The 22,215-nt window shown below is 36.6% G+C and overlaps 2 protein-coding genes across 2 annotated transcripts; one reads left to right on the top strand and one right to left on the bottom strand.

Annotated features, from left to right (window-relative positions):
* The first annotated feature begins 14,710 nt into the window (after positions 1–14,710).
* Positions 14,711–19,299, top strand: DXR (1-deoxy-D-xylulose 5-phosphate reductoisomerase). The gene is given in 13 exon segments (XM_086598457.1): positions 14,711–14,997; positions 15,469–15,545; positions 15,547–15,648; positions 15,846–15,932; positions 16,062–16,187; positions 16,273–16,335; positions 16,575–16,724; positions 16,921–16,988; positions 17,156–17,267; positions 17,373–17,477; positions 17,637–17,758; positions 18,416–18,562; positions 18,891–19,299. Coding segments are annotated over 13 exon segments (1,413 nt in total). The 5' UTR covers positions 14,711–14,912; the 3' UTR covers positions 19,060–19,299.
* On the bottom strand, positions 19,268–20,849 carry LOC147523403 (Pentatricopeptide repeat (PPR) superfamily protein). Its single transcript, XM_086598451.1, has 2 exons — positions 20,720–20,849; positions 19,268–20,556 (listed from the first exon to the last, which is right to left on the bottom strand). Exon 2 carries the CDS (start codon positions 20,519–20,521, stop codon positions 19,670–19,672), a length of 852 nt encoding a protein of 283 aa, XP_086454577.1. The 5' UTR covers positions 20,522–20,556; positions 20,720–20,849; the 3' UTR covers positions 19,268–19,669.
* Between the last annotated feature and the right edge of the window lie 1,366 nt (positions 20,850–22,215).

Here is a 22,215-nt window from a genome sequence, read left to right as displayed (position 1 = left end):
CCAATATTGAAGAGTGAAGATGTATGCCACATTGGGACAACTTCTAGTACTGATCACCTCCATGATCATGTCAGCTCAGTTACTATTCTCAGATCAGGATTGAAGATTGACAACAAGGTTGACGTACCTTTTCATGATGACATTGCTACAGAGCAATCGATCAAGATTTCAAATGAAGTTCGAAAGGAAGTGGGAGAAATCCTTTCAACTCCCATTTGTCAAGACAACCAAGACAAGATATGCAAGAATGCCAAAGAGAAAGAAGAGCGCATTAACACGTCGCGATGTGTTTGTACCAAAGGCACCTTTTCCTATATTTTTTGCTCAAAGCAAAAAGGACAAGCAACTTTTAGAGATGAAGGAGGCATTTGAGAAAGATAACATCAATATCCCCTTTCTCAAAGCGATCAAGCAGTTGCCATCATATGCCAAATTCTTGAAGGATGCATGCAACATAAAGAGAAGTACTCATGTTCTAAAGCGAGCGTTTCTAGCTGGACAAACAACATCTATTATCCATCAGCAAGCTCCAGTCAAGCTCAAAGATCCAGGAAGTCCTACAATATCATGCAAGATATGAGAAAAATTCATGGGTAATGCTCTCTTAGACCTTGGTGCTAGTGTTAATCTCTTGTCATATCATGTGTACCAAGCGTTGGGCCTGGAGAACCTAAAGCCTACAAAAGTCAAATTGAAGTTAGTTGACCGTTCTACCAAGATTCCCAGAGGCATAGTTGAGGATGTTCTTGTTCAAGTAGCCGATTTCTACTATCCAGTGGATTTCATTGTGGTAGACACCCAAGAAGCCTTTGATAAAATTCCAATTATTCTAGGCCGACCTTTCCTCGCTACCGCAAAAGCTTTGATAAATTGTTACAACGGTGAAATGAAGATCAACTTTGGTAAGATGTCCATGGACATAAATATCTTTCACCTGTTGCATAAGGATTGTGATGACACCGAAGGTGAAGAGGTGTACTTTCTTGATAGTATGATACAAGAATTCGTCCCATTCGAAGATACAATTGAAAGTGCTCAATCTACAGAAAACTGTGATGAACCTGAGAACCCCACCACAGAGGCGTTGCTAGCCATGTTCTTAGAATCTCTGCATAAAATTAAGGATTTAAGTGAGCATAATGGAAAATTGACAGAGAGAGTATCATACCTTGAGAAGATGAACTCTACATTTCAGGATGAACAACATACTTCTGCCCAGAAAAATCAGTTACTAGAGAATCAGCTTAAAGAAGTTTTGGAAAAACAACAGAATCTAGAAACTGAAATGAGTCTTCTAAAGCAGAAAGTGGACCATATTGATAAGAAGCATTGCACTATTGAAGTCTCTTCTACACCATCATTGTCTGAAAGAGAGAAGTATGTGAACCAGTCTACCGCCCACCTTGAGCACAGTCAGCAAGACATCCACTATCAGTATTGTAGTGGTAAAGGGCACATTAGATATTATTGTCCTGTTAGAAAGAAAGATTTTCGTCAATCTTCTACACAGAGGAACCACAAGGCCTATCACACAATCATCATACCTGAAATAGTTCAAGGTAAAGAAGCAACTTCACCAACGCAATCTTTCTAGCATATCAAGGAGTATTTTTGACAACCCACAAGGTGAGACCTCCTTGTCCTCCAAACATTCGTCAGATTTGGGTAAGAAAATCTGACCTCCTCACTCCAAATTGATAATGCATGATATACTAGTCTTGAGAATCTGACTTTAAAAGACTCACATTACGTCTTGGGGATCTGACGTAAAAAGACCTAAAAATTTGTTTCTTGAACTAATTCTGATATTCGGCATCAATGGTAATATCCTACATTTTTCTCATCCATTTCATTTACTTCTTTATACATTGAGGTCAATGCATGCATAAGTAGGGGGAGGGTGTACTTAAGAAGTACTTGAGAAATGAATTTCGAAAATTAGTTTTCAAAAACAAAAATATTTTTGTTTCTATATCAGTAGCATGAATTTTAATGATGAGTCTGGGATATATATTCTATACTGCTTAGTGTTGAGTTTGATAGATAGTTGATATTATTGATTTCATTACCGCTTAGACTATTTATTATGCTCAGACATAGTTCTTATTGATATAATTCTTTATCAAGGCACCACCATAAGACTTTGGTCGGGTTTGTGTACTTTTGCTAGAAGAGAGATTTAAACCCCTAGTAAACTAGAAGTAGAATTTTTAGACTTAGCCCGTGAGACTTGAGCTTTATACCCATTCTTTGGAGAGTTCTTACGAAAAATCCGTCAGTTCTTTATGTCGTTGTAATATAGTCTCATTATTTGTTGATTTGGTTAATCAAGAAGTCACATCAACTGGGGAGATAGCCATTAGGTCTTGTAGTCTATTCGAAACAGAGTATCATACTGATAAGCCAAGTAAATAACCCATTCAAATTTTTATCCCACCTAGTAGGACCATCATGTTAAACCTTTTTGCGCCTTACAATAAGCCATTTTCTTTCATAAAACCCTCTACCCTTTACCCAACTCCAGACAAGGAGTATAGCCAAAATCTTTATCAGCCATACCCATATATTTCTGAGAATACGAGGGACACAAAGAGGAAGAAAGAGCACAAAAAGAAGATTACAAGGAAATACCAGAGAGATACAATAAAGACCATCATTCTGTTCTAAGTGAAAGAAGCTAGTGGAAAACAAGTATATCCAGTATTAATCAAGGATATACCACTGAGCTAAAAAAAAAAAAAAAAAAAAAAAAAAAAAAAAAAAAAATTGAACAGAATGGATGGAAAAGCTAAGACAAATGACGAATTTTCTCTGCAATACAAAATTTAAAGAAATCTTCCAAAGAATGAAAGCAAAACCCTTAGTATTTTTCAGAAACAACCTTAGAATCCTTTTTACCTTTCCTTCATAAACCAATACCCAAGCCAAGTTACAACCCATGACTTATCACTACAGTATGGTACAAAGTCTAGAATAGGTGAGAGGATGCTAAAGTGAAGGACCCGACACTTCATATGTGATTGACATTCTTTCCATGAGACTACTTTCATTCAGAAGTCTGTTTTACAAGGTAGTATGTGGGATGTTCGTATGCATTATTCTTTTCCCCACATACATGAGGTAAAATAGTAGACCATCTTCTGAGAGATTCTTTGTTGAGAGTATGACCGGTGAGGATTGAAAGTCGAGATTATCTACCTATGGTAAACTAGGGATTCCATTTCTTGGATAGGAGAGTATAGGAGATTGACTAAGTACACACATAAGCCTTGATTGAGAATTTTATCAATTTTTACTATCTCCCATCATAATCTATGAGTTTTGCAAAGAATGTAGTTAGCAATGGAGACCGCCTATTGGAGTAAGCACTAAGTGGGTAAGGAATTTCTCTCTCTGAAAAATACTATTATTCTTGAACATGCTATTGATTGATTTTGTGGGTATATCACTTTGAAAACCCCTCACGAGACTATAACTTCGTCCTTTTTGGGGAACTTAAAGGTTTAAAGCCTTGTTGCATATGGTAAATACAATCGCGATGCCTGCGAAAGTGAGTTAGGATTTTATTTTTGTTATTAGGATGTGATTTTGATCACTTATCTATTTTTATCTTATTTGCTAAGAGACTAGCAAAAGGCTAGTTGGGAGTTGTGATATGTGCTCAAAAAGTGCAATTTAACCCTCGATTATGCCTCTTGTTTAGTCATCTTAGTGGATTAATAGTGTTTGTAAGTTATATTTTAAGATTCTACAGGTGAGAAAGAGAGTTTTGTAGAATATTAGAGAAAAATGGATAAAATAGAGCAATTTGGAGCATTAAGGTTCACATGGGAAGCCCGTGGACAATCATGGAGAAGGCCAAGGAATTGAAGCTATTAAAGATGCGACTTGGACCTATTTTAAAGCCTATTTGGAAGCCCAAGGCCAAAGGATTCGTTGCTTGGACCAAAGCCCGCAAAAGAGGATAAAAGGATAGAGCAGAATAGACAAAATAGGATTACGCGTCTGGGACACATGGATCGAACGTCCAGACGCATTGATCAAGTCTGGGACGCATGGATCGAGCGTCCAGATGCATTGATTAAGTCTGGGACGCATGAATAGGGCGTCCAGACGCATGAATCAACACTGTAGCCAATTCCTTCTCAGTTTTGAAGACGAAGTTGGACTCTAAAAGAAGTCTATTTGTATTAGGAAACAAATGACGGTTTGGAATGCTTTTAGAGTTCATTGTAACCCCTATAAATAGAGGACCTAAGTGCCTCATGTAATTTGCCAATTCACTTATATTCTTGTCTCCAGAACTTGAGGCAGAGAGAGATTAATAATAAAAGATCGGTTTTAACTAACTGAGTCTTAATAAATTAATCTTTCTAATATTATGTTCTTCAACTCTTCTTCTTCTCGTTCTTCGTGTTCTTCCTTCTATATGGAAGGCTAATCTTCTCCTTCAAGGGAGGAGATGAAGCCGGTGCTTAAGGTTTAATGATTCTTCTGGTTCATGATGTTCTTCAATCGGGTTAGTTCTTTATGTTTTTAGTTATTAGTTCCATTGCCACACAGGGGGATGGAAAGTATAGATTAAGGTTTTTATTTATTACAATTGAATATCATGCTAGTTTAGGGTTTTATTTATTGCAATTGAATATTTGCTAGTAACATGCTTTTATTTATTGCAATTGAATATAATGTTAGAATAGAGTTTTATTTATTGTAATTGAATATTATACTATTATTCTCTACTTTTCTTCTAATTGTGTAGTGTTTTAGAGTAAGAGAAGTATTCCTTGTGTTTGCCTTAGATGGTGATTCATTGAATAGCTGTCCAAGCTCACATAAAAGGAAAGAAGATACTAGTAATATGAACATAGGAACAACTTTAAGTAGAGTTAATTGTTTAACGATGTTTCACCCAAAAAGGCATCGACACTTTCATTTCGATTGCCCGATCAGTAGTCTACTTGGAGAACAACATGAAGCAAAAAGTCATTGAATCAAAAGCATTGGTGGATTTGAATCTCTTGAATCTATCTCTCTCATATTCTCTCCATATTTCCAATTCTTAGCTTTAGTATAAGTTTAGTTAGTTTAGTTTAGTTTAGCATTAGAATCTACTATATCTATAATCATAGTTTTTAATCCCTCAAACCCCATTTCCAGTCTTGTCCTTCATATAAACATACACTTAAAAGTGGAACGATACCCTACTCATCCTTTACTTATTGAGGGATAATTAGGTTTTGATACGCTTCTTTTTGTTCAACGACCATCATTTATCTACATCATCCATATACCGTCTACACACACAAAAGGAGTGAGTGTCATCAACAAGTCCATCCAATACTACCACATCTTCTTCTTCTATTTGAACATCTTCTTCTTCTATTTCAACATCATGTAGTATTTTAACATCTATATTCGTAAGGAACGACCCAATTGCATCTCCATACGGATTTTGGCTATCAAAGTCATCATAATCAGGTTGATCAAGATCTCCAACACCAATTTCACCAAAGTCCGCATTGGATTTTGCTGCAATATATTAGTGAAGAATATATCAACAACAAGACTATATGATACTTGAAACATAGAAACCATGTACCTTCAAACAAATCAGGAAGTATAGTTACTTCTATTCTATCTGAAAAGGTTTCTGGTGAACTTCCCACTTCAGTTAACACTTCCTCAGGCCAAAAATCTATGTTTCAAGTTTCAACCAATACTCAGTAAGTACACATACCATTATCAGCAATATGTTAAGTTCCTTAAGCACATGTGGTCTAACTCTCACCTGCCATGATCTTTTTGAATGTCGACAAGCTATGAGGTTCAGCAACTTCATGAATCTCATCATGTTCCACTTGATGAACACCACTTGTCTGTTGCTCAAGGGGATTATCTGGTAAGCATAACATGGTCAAAAGAATATTCAGTTCATAACTATCAGCAAGCATGTCATTTATTATCACTAAATACAATATAAACAAATAGAATTACGAACCTATTGCTTCGTCCACAAGCTGTAATGGTTTGGCACAGGTTTTCGTACGAGCTAACATATTTTCTTTCAAAAAAGTTTGTTTTCGTGGAGAATGGCCTGTAGGAATCTCTTTCTATTCATATGAAATATTTTCATTCATGGCTTCTCTTTGGGAAACACTTGTAGGGATCTGTTCTTTAAACAACTGAATAGCTACTTTTTTCTTTTTCATACTCGGTGCACCAGGAGTAGATGTTGTAGCTCTTCGTGGTCCTTGAGAAGGTGGTGTTACAACACACGCTTCCTTGATAACCCAAACTAGCATAACTTTGGTCAGGTTCTTCTTCTGTCTCGTAATCATGTTGCCATAGTCAGTTTGTTCGTCGATTCGACAAGGGCACTTGTTCATCAGGTACCGCAAAGAGAAACTCGGCCACCTACTCGAACTTACAGCTTCCATAAGACTAATGAATCTTTCATAAAAAATGTCGATATCACACACTCTCAATTTCACCTCACCTCTGACATACTTCATCACCCCATGTTTGTCTATTTTTATCTCACCATCATAATGAATAAGAACATCGAAAGAAGCACCTGTAAGAGTTCTCACATTGAATAAAATATAAAAGTTATCGCATTTAATACTGTTACACTTTTATGACAATAATATTCTATAAAAACTTTAACAACAACGAAAGAATCAACAGGGAAACCCGAGCATTGAAAGCTATAATATTTACTTGAAAATAATGATAGAACCTCAACACTACATTGAAACAAAACACAACAAACCAAACTCTACAACCCAACATCCAAGACGAGATAGATAAGTTTTTAAAGGGTAAGTTAAAACAAAACCTACCTTTTTTATGTGAATGTGTGATGTTCTCCTCCATTTCAAATAGGAGGGAGGAAGAAAAAACCGAGAAAACCTTAAACAAAAGTGGATACTTGTCTAAACTTTTGAAGGTTGGACCAAATATCGAGGTTCATGTTAGGGTACTATTCCCATTTTTGTTAAACGAAAATAAGTAATGGGTATAAATAATGTTGCTGATATTAGTTATAACAATTGCTACATAATATATCCAACTTAGCTTCGACTATTTCATTTATATTTTTATCTAAATAATGTCGGCGACACGTATCACTAAGGTAATCGAACGGCTAATTCGTTGTGGTCAGTCACAATCACCAAGTACAACCAGAGATTGCGTGTACCAGGTAGGCCAGAGAGTATTACAGTTCCACGTCGGTTATGTCCCAAAATACAACCAAGGGCAAAACAGTCAAAAAAACCTTTGAAAAGTCAAAATGTGTGGACGTGGTCTAATTGAGAAGGAATTGACATTATCATGGTCTAATTGAGAAATTACCCTTCATTTTCAAAGTATTAGCTCACAAAAGCCCGGCGTTGTTCCAGCTTAACCATAGATGAGTATACTATAGACCGAATATGAGACTAGGAGATAATTTAGGAGTCATTGGCCTTCAAGGTTATTAGGTTAGGACAATTAGTCACCCATTGTGGCTTTGTAGCTGTGTAAGAGCATCTTTAGGAGAGCTACCAAAAAAACACCAAAATTTTGAACCAAAAAAACACCAAGCAACTTTAGGAGCAACATCAAATTTTTGACATCAAACTATGCGGTTTTGGATAAACAGCGCCATATAGCCCACACGGTTTTCCCAAAACCGCGCCATAGGAGCCCATCTGACATGCCCAAGCCCACGCGGTTTTGCCAAAACCGCGCAGTTTTCCAGAAATCGTGTGCTATAACCATTTAACCCTCTTGGTCATGCGAGGTTTCTCTTCATTTTTCATGTTCCCTCTCATCTAAACTCATCTCCTTGAGCAAAAAAAAAAAAACACTACCAAAACTCTTGACTATTTTTCAATAGATCATTCATCTTCTTCTGATTCATCTTCTTTTGATTTTTCATCGAGCTCGAGCTCGAGCTCTTCAAATGATAACACTGCAGTTAAAACTCGTAAATTAGTGGCTATTGCTCTACCTTTGGTTCGACATCGTCTGAGTTTATTGCGTCAATAAGAAGCAGAGTCTTCTTATAGACCACATGGTGGTTTGAAGAAAGGAAGAAAATGTAAGAATCATCAGTACGAGACAACACTGGCTCGTGTAAATGCTAACTACTTCGGCGCAAATCCTATATTTAGGACTACCCGACTTCCGTTTTTGTATGGGTCAGTCATTATTTACTTGTATTTTCAATCATCTTAATCATAATGTACCATATTTTCAACAAAAAGTTAATAGTGCGGGTAAGTTTGGGATTAACCCAAAAATAAAAGTAATTGCTGCTATACGAATGCTTGCTTATGGGATTTGCAATGATCTAGTAGATGATATGTTACATGTTGCTGAGCCAACTGTTCATGAATGCATGCGCTATTTCTGTGATGAATTATTAAAATTTTTGGAGGTGAATACTTGCGCAAGCCAAATGCTGCAGATATTCAACGTTTGCTTAAAGAGTCTGAGGAACGTGGATGGCCTGGAATGCTAGGAAGCATTGATTGCATGCACTGGCAATGGAAGAATTGTCAATCCGCGTAGCAAGGGTCTCACACTGGCCATAAGCATAAACCAATAGTGATTTTGGAGGCAGTTGCCGATCGTGACGCATGGATTTGGCATGCTTTTTTTGGAATTGCGGGTTCTCACAATGATCTTAATGTGCTTGACCGCTCACCAATATTTGATGATATAGTCAATGATGAAGCTATTCCTTATAACTACATTGTGAATGGCCATCATTATGATATGGGCTATTACTTGGCTGACGGTATTTATCCTAATTATGTCACCTTGATTCAAACGATTATTAAACCAACTATTGCACAATACAAACATTTTGCAAAGAAGCAAGAAGCTGCTATAAAAGACATAGAGCGGGCGTTTGGTATATTACAGTCGCGTTGGACTATTTTAGCGAATCCGTGCAGGTTATGGTATTTGGAGAACATGGCTACTGTTATGAGGGCTTGCATCATTTTACACAATATGATTGTGGAAGATGAACGTGAAACGAATATCCCGCAGTATATTCCTGATTTTGAAATACCAAGTAGAGAAGGTGCATCTGAAGATTAACGCCAATTTGTTCTATCTCGTTGGGCATCTGGCGTCGAGAGGGTTCGTTCAAAAATTGTTCATGATAGATTGAAGAATGACTTGGTCGAGCATTTGTAGAGTAGGTGTGGGCTTCATGGTCAGACTTGATTTCTATTTCTATTTGCACTTCATTTGGACTTTGTGTTTATTTATCGTTTCAATTTCTATGTATTTGTGTTCCAAGTTTATTTCTATGTATTTGTGGTTTTATGAAAGGATTTGTGTATATGAGAATTTTGAAAATACAAAGTAGACTCTGCCGAATTTTTTTTAGAATGATAAAAAGTATCAACTTTAAATTAAGGTAACTTAACTCAAATTAAAAGAAAATATTCAATTAAAGTACATTCTAATTAAAATCAAAATACAAACTCAAATTAAAGTACGTCATTAATTAAAAGACAAATTAAAATACTCAAATTAAAAGACATACAAACTCAAATTTAAACTATGGACTACTTTGACTACTACCAGTGATATTGCCAAGTCGATTCTTTTTTTTGTAAAATTTCTGCCCTTTTGAGTTGCCAAATTTCGCGCTCGTCTTCGGATAATCCTTCTAATTTCATTCCTAGTATTTTAGCATCATTTTCATTTTCTCGAACTCGGAGCGCATCTTTCTTCAATTGATGTTTTTATTTTTGGATTTGGAGCTTCCAATCCAAATTTTTCTTTAATTGAAGTTTTTCGAATTCCATCTCATCTTTCTTCAATTGTCTTTGAGCTTCCAATTCATAGCTTTCTTTGATGGTTTTAGAAAGTTCCACCAGAAAATCATCAAGTTTCTTAGCGAATTCCTCCAATTTAGAATCACCTTCTTCTGTCTCTTTTTGCCTTCTTTCCTTGTCTTCTTTCTTTCGAAGAGGCCTATCCTCAAGCCCATGAACTTGGTGTGGATCATAATCCATTGGTTGAGTTGTCGCAGTTGATATTGGAACTAATGAACCTCCTTCCCCACTGTTTGGCTTCGACTTTTTGGTGAGATGCAAATTATTTCTCAACTGTAGCCTCTTCCATTTGGGTGAGTCTTTCACCATATTATAGCATTGCATCTACTTCCAAACCCCATTATGCATCACATATGCACTTATTGCTTTCTCAACCTACCAATTAAGCAAAAACTAAATTAGAATTGAAAGATGTATTTGTGAATCAAAATAAAAAATAAAAAATAAATATTTACCATCATATTGCCATTATAGCCACTTGAAGGAGATGCTTGAATCTTATAAAGAATAGCATGAAACTTGTTGATATTAGCTTGAATGAGAGTCCAACGGTGTTTCATGCCCGTCAAGTTGCGTTCGGTCATTCTTCCTAGATTTGCATGAAATGCATTTAGAATCCTAGCCCAAAAATCGTTCGACTTTTGCTCATTTCCTACTACACCATCTTGACTAACTTGTAGCCAACTATTGGTGAGAACAACATCTTCTTCTTGTATCCATGAAGCCCCTCTAGATTTTGATTTTGGTTCTTGACTAGTCATTGTTGTTTTAAGAGTAGAGAGTAGAGAGTAGAGAGTAAAGAGTAAAGAGTAAAAAGTATAGAGTAGATAGTAGAGAAAAGAAGTGAGTGTAAAACTATGGTGTGAGTGTTTCAATTTATAGGGTAGAAAGATATAGCCATTTTTTGCCCGTTGTTGTCATTGAGAGCACGCGGTTTTGCCAAAACCGTGCCATAGAAACCCATTTAGCAGCCTAAGCCCATGCGGTGTTGGCAAAACCGCGTAGATGATTTGATATAGCACCAAATCTGGAACCAAATATTGGCAGATTTGGTGTTTGGTTTGGTGTTTTTTTTGTGTTTTCACCAACATGTAACTCTCCTGAGTTGAAAATTTGGTGTTTGGTGCTAGGTTGATATCACTTCTAAAGATGTTCTAAGGCACCAAATAAGATGACATTCGCACGAAAGCTTTATTTCCACACCCAAATTAAATATTCTGTCATGACTCATGAGTCATATGCATCAAGGCCCAAAATATCGATATCGATGAATATATTGGTGTACCCAAAAACCGATATATATCGGATATATTTATTTTTTTGGTGACCAGTCCAAATTATTTAAAATATCGGAAATATAATATCGGAAATATCGGAAATATATTGAAAATATCGGATTTATATTAAAAAATGGTCAAAAAGTCAACCGATATATATCGTAAATATCGGATATATCGATGATATCGGCGATATAAAGTTTTATATCGGAAATTCCGATATATATCGGAAAAAAAAGATTCTATATTCGGTAGATATATATCGAAAATATCGATATCGGTGTACCAAAATACTGATATATATTGGCGATATATCGGATATATCGGCGATATTTTGGTCCATTATATGCATGACCAGGCCAGGCAAAGTGGACGCTTGTGGAAGTATAAGTGAGGCTCTGCTATACTTCTCGCTAGCTAGCTTGCATTCAATTGAATTTGACTGCTTGAAATAAGCACTTATGATCCCATTCGCATAACCAGTCCTAAGAATAAGTCTTTGGCCAGTTTCGTGTGGTTTGAATAATGTGATTTTAATTTGATTTGAAATTGTGAACCATTACAGAAAGAATTCTTGTCCCATGAACAAATTACCTGGTCACACTAAGAAATTGTCAAATTCCTGCAATAAACCAAATGAGAGTTGCATGATTTGACTTAATAAGTGTATTCAAGATTCAATATAAATTTCATCAAGTTAGCGCGAGTCAAAGTATTTTTTTATTTTAATAGCCACTAATCTCAAGAACATCCAACAGCCAAATATGTCTTTGACCCCACCCATTGACTAACCATAGATTACGTTTGCAGAATCTTTACTGGCTTTCAGATCTCAGTAATTGACTGGTCAATAGTCTATGATGGAAGAGGTCGCTTGAACAGACACCCTCTGCTAGCTAGAATAAACAAATTCACCCAATTTTATCAGAAAAAAAAAATAAAAAAAAAAATTAAATGAAACAAAATCTCTACTTCCCTGAGTTTAATTTTTATTTCGGAGATAGTGCTTGGCCCTTTTTCGTGTTGGCATAAAAAATGGACAGATCGTTTCGGCAAACTACGTTCTGAAAATATATTAGAGGTGGGATATACTCGTATACATGAGGGAAAGTGGGACAGCAAGTAGCTTTCCATTTCTTATTTTATTTTTCCTTTTGTAATTTCACGTAACTTTCTCCATTTGATTTGTTGTTTGGTCTGTTTAATGGCCGAACACTAAAAGAATTTCTGTTCTCAAAATTAATCAGAAGAAGAAAAGCAAAAAAAATAAAATAAATTACGAGGCAAATGGATTCACTTGCATATTTTAATTTTAACCTGGCGCGTCCTTCAAATAATCCTATCGCTTCCACAAAATCACGTATGATAATTAGTTGTGTAGAGACTGGGAATGTCAGTACAATATAATCTATTTTGAAGCGCAAAATCAGATAAACATCTTGATGGATGAAAATCGTGTATCATTTGTTTTTTGTTTTTTTTATTAGAGTCAATTAGCCTATGAGTATGGGGTTGGCAAATTATCGCGCCACGACCACAATATTTTAAGTATGGAATCGGCACTTCGAAAGTTAAAAAAAAATGGACTCCACTACTTAGCTAATTAATGGCGTGTTTGAAGGTGCCATGAACACGCACAAAGATCAAACCTCGTGGCATCTTTCTTTTAATTATCTAATCACACGAATGTGAGTCTTCTGCGAATTGAATTAGTCTATGAGTTTTCTTTCATTATCATGTAAGAAAAGATAAGTATTATCGGAAAAAAAAATGTAAGAAAAGATAAAAGATTTAAAAAAATTACCAGGTGTAAGTGTGTAACTGCGCCCTTTGGCTTCTCAGTTCTCACAAAAATCAAATAAGAACGAAAAAAAGGGGGAAGGATAAATGAAGTTCTGTAAAAGTAAAAAAAACAAATTTCAATCAAAAATTTTTAGGTGTCGGGTTTGATAAAAGACAATGTGATTTCAATGAATGGCAGCAAAAACATTTTTAGGTATTTGTTTCAATCAATTTTAGTTAACTTCTTTCTAAAAAGCATGTGTCACTAAACAAACCCACATTGCAATGCATACTTGGGTGATTTCATACAACGGGTCCCTACTCTTGTATCTAACCACGTCTTGTTGACAAAAATGATTTCTTTTCCTCTTCCATCTACCACAATTCCATTATTGCGCTAAGGACAACATGCATTCAAAGGTATAGTAGCTGGTGAACAAAACTCACCATTGGATATGATGTTTCAGATCTCTATTCAGACGTGTCACTGGCACAACAAGATGTTCTGTTGATCTGTTCATACTTAAGCCTCATCTCTATTGCTGCACAGTAAGTTAAGATCGCTAGCTTCACACGAACACAACCACGGCCCACCCCGGTGCCAATGTCCAATTATGCATCTTAACTGTTGAAGGTGCAGAGATGATCTTCTGACTTTTATCCCATGCAATACAGACAATCTGAGCAGTGAAAGCTAAAAACAAACTTAAAATTTAGTAATGTGCATGGATCGAGAGTATTTCTAAAATTTCAACTATTGGGTATTTGGGTCATTAGTCATTACCATCCAAATTGAACTCCTTTGTCTATTGTTCTCGATAACTTGAAGGGTTAACCAATATTATCCATATTACCCCCACTAGATGAGCCAATTAAGATTTCCTCCATACATACCAAATTAGGGTCTTTCTTCTAAATAAAAAATAAAAAAAAGTCAAATTGGGTTGACGGAATTTTTTTGTGTGTATTTAGGAAGAGGGAGACTTGGGTAGGACCGTCAATGGATTGGTTTGGGTCGGGTTTTGAAAAATCCGAACCCAACTGATAAGAAAGTTAGGAACCCGAAACCAAATCGAACCGATAAGAAAATTGAGAATTCAAAACCGAACCAAACCGATAAGAAATATTGCAAACCGAACCCGAACCAAAAACTATAAAATCAATTAAATATTAAATTAAATCAATTAATTTCAATCACATAATTGATAAACATATACAAAATTAATCATAAATATTACTAAAATATCATCTTATCGGTTCGGTGGAGAGCAAACCCGAAACCAAACCAATATCTTATCGATTTGGTTCGGTAGAAAATAAATCAAATTATCCCAACCCAAACCGTTTTTTATCGATTTGATTTGGATTGGTTATCGGGTTATCAAAACCCATTGACAGTCCTACTTGGAGGATAATTCTAATTGGCTCATCTAGTGGAAGAACTTAAAATACAATTTTAATTAGAACACCTTTAGATGAGATGAGATAGCATCCAACACCAAATTTTATGAGATCAACTATCAATATATAAAGTCAACCCATGCCCCCATAGTTTAAAAACTAAAAACTACGCAGCATCATAATTTACTTGAACTAATAAGCACTAAACACATTTTGCACGTCAACATATAAACATGTAACACACTATCGATATATCGACCACTAGAAATCCAAGAATATGGCGGTAAATAGTGTAAGCGCTTTTGTCCCATTGACTAACCACCCAAATCTTAATCCTGCAAATTAAACAAACAAAAAATTACAAAACACCTCAACATATACGAATAGAAAAATAATTATTTTGCCAAATCAAGTTACCATAAATTGGAGGGAGAGCATAAAAATCGTACCACTCAGTCCATTGCCTTGGTTGATTCCTTCTCGTCTTATCTTCCTCTTCTTCTCATTTTCTCCCATATTTTTATATCACTTTCGTGCCTCACCAAAACTCAAAAACCTCTCATTTTCTTTCTCTCTCTCTCTCTCTCTTTTTTTCTTTCTCTCAATGGCTAGTCTAAAATTTAGTACTAGTACGCCTGGAGAAATTGGTTTCTTGGATGCAGCCAAACCTGACCTTTATAAGCTTAAAGGTGGCGCTTCCTCTTCTTCTGTTTTTTTTTCTACGTAGATTCTGTTCTGGTTCTTCCTTTTTATTGGTACTAGTCAAAAGCTAGCTTAAAGCTTATTTTTCTTGATTCTTGGGTGATTGTAAGGTGTGTAGTCTAAAAGGTTCAACTCAGTTCAACTTCATTTGTTGGGTGTTTGGATAGCTTTTGTTAACTGGTTTGAGTATGTTTTGAATTGTCAACGTTTGCAATTAATGGATCTGTAGTTGACTATTGATATTTCAATTAATTTAGTAGTAAAATGTGGAATGACAGATGGTTGAGTATGTAGTTGAGTTAGAGAGATTTTAAATGTAAATTAAGGTAGTTTTTGTCTTGTGATATTTGGTTTTGGTTTCACTAATGATATTGTCAATTAGTCCAATGGAAATAAATGTTTATTGTCTTATATATACTTGTTTGTATTGTGAATTGATTTTAAAGTTGGATTTTCAGGAGGGGTTGTTTTGAAGCGAAGAGATAATGGAAAATCCTTTGCCAGGAGAGCTCGTTGTTCTGTTCAATCGCCTCCTCCCTGCCTGGCCAGGACGAGCTGTTGCTGAGCAAGGGCGTAAGGTTTTGGATGGTCCCAAACCTATCTCTATCGTTGGGTCTACTGGCTCCATTGGAACTCAGGTACAGTGTCTATAAAGTAGAAGAACAATTGATGATTTAAGCAACGCCAACTTGCTTGAATAGGTTCGTTTAGGAGCTTGCATAAACCTATTTTGTTCCCTTTGATATATTCTGTTAAGTTTGAGTTGGTTAACAAATTTTGGGTATCTGTTACTTCTTCATATGTTCATTGAGTCCCATGATCTGGTATTTTGCAGACATTGGACATAGTTGCAGAGAATCCAGATAAGTTCAGGGTTGTTGCACTAGCAGCTGGTTCGAATGTCACTCTTCTTGCTGAGCAGGTGTGTTCAAGTTCAATGTGACAAAAAGCATACACAAAGCTGGTGAAGCTAGAAATCTGTTTAATATCTCAGCAGCACTTAGGTTGACTTTGAATACTTAGATGCTTATTAGTAATTATCTATGAACAGGTGAAAACCTTTAGGCCTCAACTGGTAGCTGTTAGAAATGAGTCGTTACTAAATGAACTTAAAGAAGCTTTGGCTGATGCCGATTACAAGCCGGAGATCATCCCTGGAGAGCAAGGTGTTGTGGAGGTTAGACTCATTTTCTTTAGTCTTTTGGTTTTCTTTTATATGATGGAGTTCTTTGTCTCACAAGTTATTTCATAATGATTATCAGGTTGCTCGCCACCCTGATGCTGTTACAGTAGTCACAGGAATAGTAGGGTGTGCTGGTTTGAAGGTAAGATCAAGAATTTTAAAAATCTTTACTGTAATAATTTATAATGGGATTTTGCATGCTTTGACGAACAAATAGAAATTCTGTTAACGTTAATCCATTAGGAGTCTGGTTGACCTTACATGTCTAACATATCTAATGGTATGGAGTACGATTTGTAATCTGTAACACGGCATTGATGCATAAAATTTTGCAAAATATTTATCATCTGTAACCAGATTATCTTTTCCATCTTGTCTTAGCCGACTGTAGCTGCCATAGAAGCAGGAAAAGACATAGCACTTGCAAATAAAGAAACTCTCATTGCTGGGGGACCTTTCGTACTTCCTCTTGCTCGCAAGCATAACGTAAAAATACTTCCCGCTGATTCAGAACATTCTGCTATTTTCCAGGTATATAACCATAATACCATATTGTCGACAATGTATAATTTTACCTCAGAAAGTTAACGATGTGTAATTTTATCCAGATAGCTTTAAGTTTTGTACGATTTGTTTTCTGGAGCAATGCATGCTCATTTGAAAGTTGAAGCACTGTCTCTTGCTCAATAGTGTTGAATTTAGAATCTCATGGAATTATCTCTTACAGTGTATTCAAGGATTGCCAGAGGGTGCACTTCGTCGGGTAATTTTGACAGCATCGGGAGGGGCATTCAGGTGCAAACTCGTAATCCCACTTACACTTGTTTAAAATGTGACTTAGGTTCTCTCTAAGCTCAACAAAAAAGACCGACAGTCTCGATTCATTGTTAAGATTAGATAAGGGCCAACATACTTCCTTAATCTATCTAATAACATTGAACTCTGTTTGTTGCCTCTTGCAGAGATTGGCCTGTTGAAAAATTGAAAGATGTGAAAGTTGCTGATGCTTTGAAGCATCCTAACTGGAATATGGGGAAAAAGATAACAGTGGACTCTGCTACCCTGTTCAACAAGGCGCGTTCTGTTTTTCATTCTTGTCTTCTAAGTTTCAAGTTCAAGTGCCCACATGATTTTGTTCATTTGTATCAACTGTTCTAAGTCCTCACATTTGCTTCACAGGGGCTAGAAGTCATTGAGGCCCACTATTTGTTTGGAGCTGAATATGATGATATCGAGATTGTGATTCATCCACAATCAATCATACATTCCATGATTGAAACTCAGGTTTGACACTTTTCTTTCATTTCGTTCCGTTGGCTACTTTTATGTTACTATTACTATTATTTTTTTAAGTATCTTGTGGAATTTGGAAAGGATATATGTTTAATTGTTTTTTTAGCAACTTTCAGAAACTTAGTTTTCTCTCTCCCTAATTCATCGCAGGATTCATCAGTTATCGCTCAGTTGGGTTGGCCTGATATGCGCTTGCCCATTCTTTACACTTTATCATGGCCTGACAGAATTTATTGCTCTGAGATCACTTGGCCTCGTCTTGATCTTTGCAAGTAAGTCATTTTTTCTCTGTTTTTTGCTATTTGTTTGTACATTACATGTGATCTGTGATTCTGAAAGAAAGATATAAAAAAAAAATCCCTTAAATCATAAAATCGCAATATCCTGTGTTTCTTTAGATGATGGTAAAGGTTTAACCTTTGGGTGAGGAAAAGACTGCACAATGCTAATCTCCTCTGTAACTTACAACACAATCAGTCACTCTTATTCCCCATTCAATGCGGGAGTTATACTCATTGACATTAACCCGAGTCTTCAGAGGTTTAGTTCACTATGTATTATATGCACTTGTTGCTTTTTGGACCTTTAAATATAGAATTATTGCAGATTAATAAGTTTTTAGTCGTAAAGAGGAAATTTAGAAAATGGATTCCGTAATTCTAAGGGAAATTATAAGAGAGATAGATCTCATTAGCTAAGGCAAAACAGAAGGTGAAAACTGGAGATGCTAAATTTGCAGATCATATATGATGTCTTGCCTATGACAATGAGTATCAAAACTAAACAACCCTCTCTTGATCACATAAGGATTATTAAAGAACACTTTGGCAACCTTCACCTCAAACTACCTTCCACATTATCCTATTAAGCCTTCAATATCAGAAGCTCATTCTTAAAAACCATAAGTCATATTTTTTCTGGTGATGCAGGTTAGGTTCTTTAACATTTAAAGCTCCAGACAATGTAAAATACCCGTCCATGGATCTTGCCTATGCTGCTGGAAGGGCTGGAGGCACGATGACTGGAGTTCTAAGTGCAGCTAATGAGAAGGCTGTGGAGATGTTTATCGATGAAAAGTAAGTTTTACTTTTCGTCTGACAATTTGTTGTATCTCAGAGATTCATTTTCATCTTGGCAATGCGTTGCTTGTCATTTGCTTAGGGATCCTGGGAACCCAAAGTGAAATCATAAATCTTTATAGTTGCTTATGTACATTCATATCATCATAGATCAATTATGGTCTTTTATGGAAGGTCATTTAACTTGGTTGTTTGGTTCAACCAAGTTAATTCAATTAAAGTTCATCTGCTATTGGATAAACTAGCAGTCTTCCTCATGTTTAAGTATGGTTGATAGCTTGCCTCTTGAGTTCCTCAGTTTATTAATGTACGCCTCTGTTTGCAGAATCGAGTACCTGGATATCTTCAAGGTTGTAGAACTTACATGTGAAAAGCATCAAGCAGAGTTGGTCACCCAGCCAAGCCTTGAGGACATCATACATTACGACTTATGGGCAAGGAAGTATGCTGGAAATATAAAACTCCCTTCCAGTTTGAGTCCAGTACCTGCCTAATTTCCAGTGATCTGGATGACTAGGGCAATGCCTTTAATCTGAAACAGTTGAGCACTATTGATCTCCTGCCTAGCAGTGCTTGTAGAGGTATGTGGCAAATAGGCCACTGTATGATATTCATTGTTAAGAGAAGAGGCACATTATCTGTAATTTATTTTGTCTGTAAGAAATGTAAGAATGTTTTCAGTTGTAACGGAGTAATCAATAATGAGGAAAAGAAAAATGATCCCTTTCATCACAGATCCATTGTATACATCACGTTGAGAAAACATCACTATTCCCTATTATGGAAAAGTAAACGCGGCCTCTACCGAACCACAACTTTCTCTTTTACATAAGAAATTTTAGATACAACCAATTCTTCTACAAAGATCTTCTTGATTGTCTTCAGCTTTTGACCTGAGATATTGCATTGGATAAGATAATAGCCTGTCTTAAATATTTTAGCACAATGCCAAGTTGCCAACCACCCTCACTGCAAGTTACATCTCTTCGGCTGCCCATAGCTATTCTCATTTAATAGGAAGAGAGTATCGTTTCTTTCAATCTCGAAACTCAATATGAGTTCATATGAGTTCATTCTTTTTGGCACAGCGAACAAACCATCTTACTAAATCTGGCTACAACCTGGAACCTTGCTAGCACTCCTTTGTTTCATGAAATCCCTCACCTTTTCTGCATCATTATACCTACCCGAATCTGCATACATGTTAGCCAAGAGCATATAGTATCCACCCTCATCTGGCTCCAATTTAAGCAGTTTGTTTGCTACTCTTTCCCCAACTTCAATGTTACCATGAATCCGACAGCCCCCCAATAAGGCCCCCAAGACAGCAGCATCAGGCTCCATTGGCATTTCTTTGACAAACCTCTCTGCTTCCGCAATCAGTCCTGCCTTTCCTAAACAATCAACCAAGCTGGCATAGTTCTTCAACCCAGCCACCACCCTATAATCCTTCATCATATCAAAATATTCTCGAGCTCTATCCACCATCCCTGTTTGTGCACAAGCAGATAAAACACCAAGGAAGGTCACGCCATTCGGCTTGATTCCATCTATAAGCATCTGGTCAAAGAGCTCCAAAGCAACATTCACACTCCCAATTAATGCGTAGCCTGCTATCAATGTGCTCCAAGAAATCACATCCCTATCCGGCATTACACTAAACATACAATACGCATTAACTATTGCACTACATTTTACATACATGTTGACAAGAGCATTTCCCAAACTCAATTCTGATACCAAAGATCTCCTAACACACCATCCATGAACACTCTTCCCATGCCTCAACCACCTCAATTGACTACATACCAACAACAAGTTCACCATAACAACACCATTTAATTCAACCCCTTCACAAACCATGTTCCTATAGACTTCTAAACTCAACAATGGCTCCCCATGTTGTGCATATCCAGCAAACATCGCCGCCCAAAGGACCGTGTCTCTTTCAGCCATCCCATCAAACACTCTTTTCGCTTCGTAAATCCTCCCTGTAGTAACATAAAAAAAAATCAATGCCGAAGCAACAAACAAGTTCTTCTCAAATCCCCATTTAACACACAACCCATGCACTGACATGCCTCGGTAAACCATACCAGTGCTAGCACAAGCTCTTAAGACTAAAGGAAGAGTGTAAACATCGGGTTTACTAACCGAGCCGCACATTTGAAGAAACAAAACAACAGATCTTTCAGGGTAACAAGAGCGCGAAAACACACCAATGATATTGTTCCAAGAGTAAATGTTTCTCTTGGGCATGTGAAGGAAGACGGAGTAAGAGTAAGGTAATAGAGAATTGTGTTTGGAGTACATTATAATGAGCTTAGAACTAAGAATAACGTTGTTATAAAGTGAGGTTCTAAGTAAACGTGCATGGAGATGACGTAGATGAGTTTGGTTTGGTGATAAGTTAAGAAGCGATAAGTAGTGAGAAATGATATTTGAGTTGTTGGTGGTAGTTTGTTGGTTGGCTTTTGTGGAGAAAAACAAGTTTTGGTACGTTGGTTTTGATCTTGTTAGAACTACTAGAGAACGCATTGGATTAAATTCTGATACGATAAAACTATAGAAGTGATGATGTACTATGCGATCTATAAACTCAAAATCTCAAATCTATCCATCAACTTGACCGACTGAAGTCTCGGTGCACCTCCTCTGTTTCACAAATTTGGTGTTCCGTGTACATTTGCTAAAGATTGAACTATACAGAAAATGACTAATTCTACAGCCATTTTCGAAGTGGTTACTAGCCCAATGAAATGGCTGTTGAATACGTGGGCCTATATATTGGAGGCCTTTCTCAAAAGGTTACTCTAAAAATCACAACTATATCTTCAGCGGGCTTCCTCTACATTCCCATTGATGATGGACTGCCGGTCGTAGACTCGTAGCTTAGTGGCCACTGGCCAGTGATTATGTGTTAAGCTTTGATGCTGTAGAGTGTAGACTGTAGTTGAACAATACCAGTTTATGGTATATGGACTAAAAACCCGGCCGCCACCCCGAAACTTCCAACCTCATGTCCTTATCTCAGGCTTTCAGCTGAAAGATAGCGATCGATGTATGAATTTAGCCACCCAAAGGTTGGCACCAAAGCAATGGAATCCATTTCATTGAATAGATAGGTACATGAATTGTTGAACAAGTAATGATTGGTCAGTAATGGACGAACCAGTTATAAGTTTGTTCTTAAGTCATTGGAGAATATTGAGATTTGAGAAACCAGCTGAGGAATGTGAGGATACATCAATCACCTGGAAGGATGTTAATCTTGTGGGTCCTGCCGTGAATAAGTGGGTGTCAAGTCTTGCAGCATTACTTATCCTCGACCTCGATACCCTTTTCCACTTATTATTGGATAACTTTTTAGGAGCTGATTAGCAATTTAGCATGTTTATATATTTCATAGTGGTTTTGATAGATAGGCATTTCTAGTGCAAGAAAAACGTGCATGAACGTGGACATACATGTATGCTGTTTTAAGGAGTTAAGGAAAGATAGGGGAATATTGACTTCAGAATTCAGATAGCCACCAATCGATGATTGATTATGAACCAAAGCTCCAACATGCACCTGCAGCAATCAAATGTAGGGTATTTGCTCCTCAAAGGGGGGGGGGAGATTATCTTCGCAGGAGCCATGGAGGAAAA

This window comes from Coptis chinensis, chromosome 1 (genome assembly GCF_015680905.1).
Source record: "Coptis chinensis isolate HL-2020 chromosome 1, ASM1568090v1, whole genome shotgun sequence".
Lineage (NCBI taxonomy): Eukaryota > Viridiplantae > Streptophyta > Magnoliopsida > Ranunculales > Ranunculaceae > Coptis > Coptis chinensis.
Note: the sequence above shows the minus strand (reverse complement) of the source record. Positions and strands in the feature narration are given on the sequence as shown.

Coding starts and splice junctions, on each gene's coding strand:
- LOC147523403 (XM_086598451.1), bottom strand. CDS start 20,521: ATGGCTGAAAGAGACACGGTCCTTTGGGCGGCGATGTTTGCTGGATAT.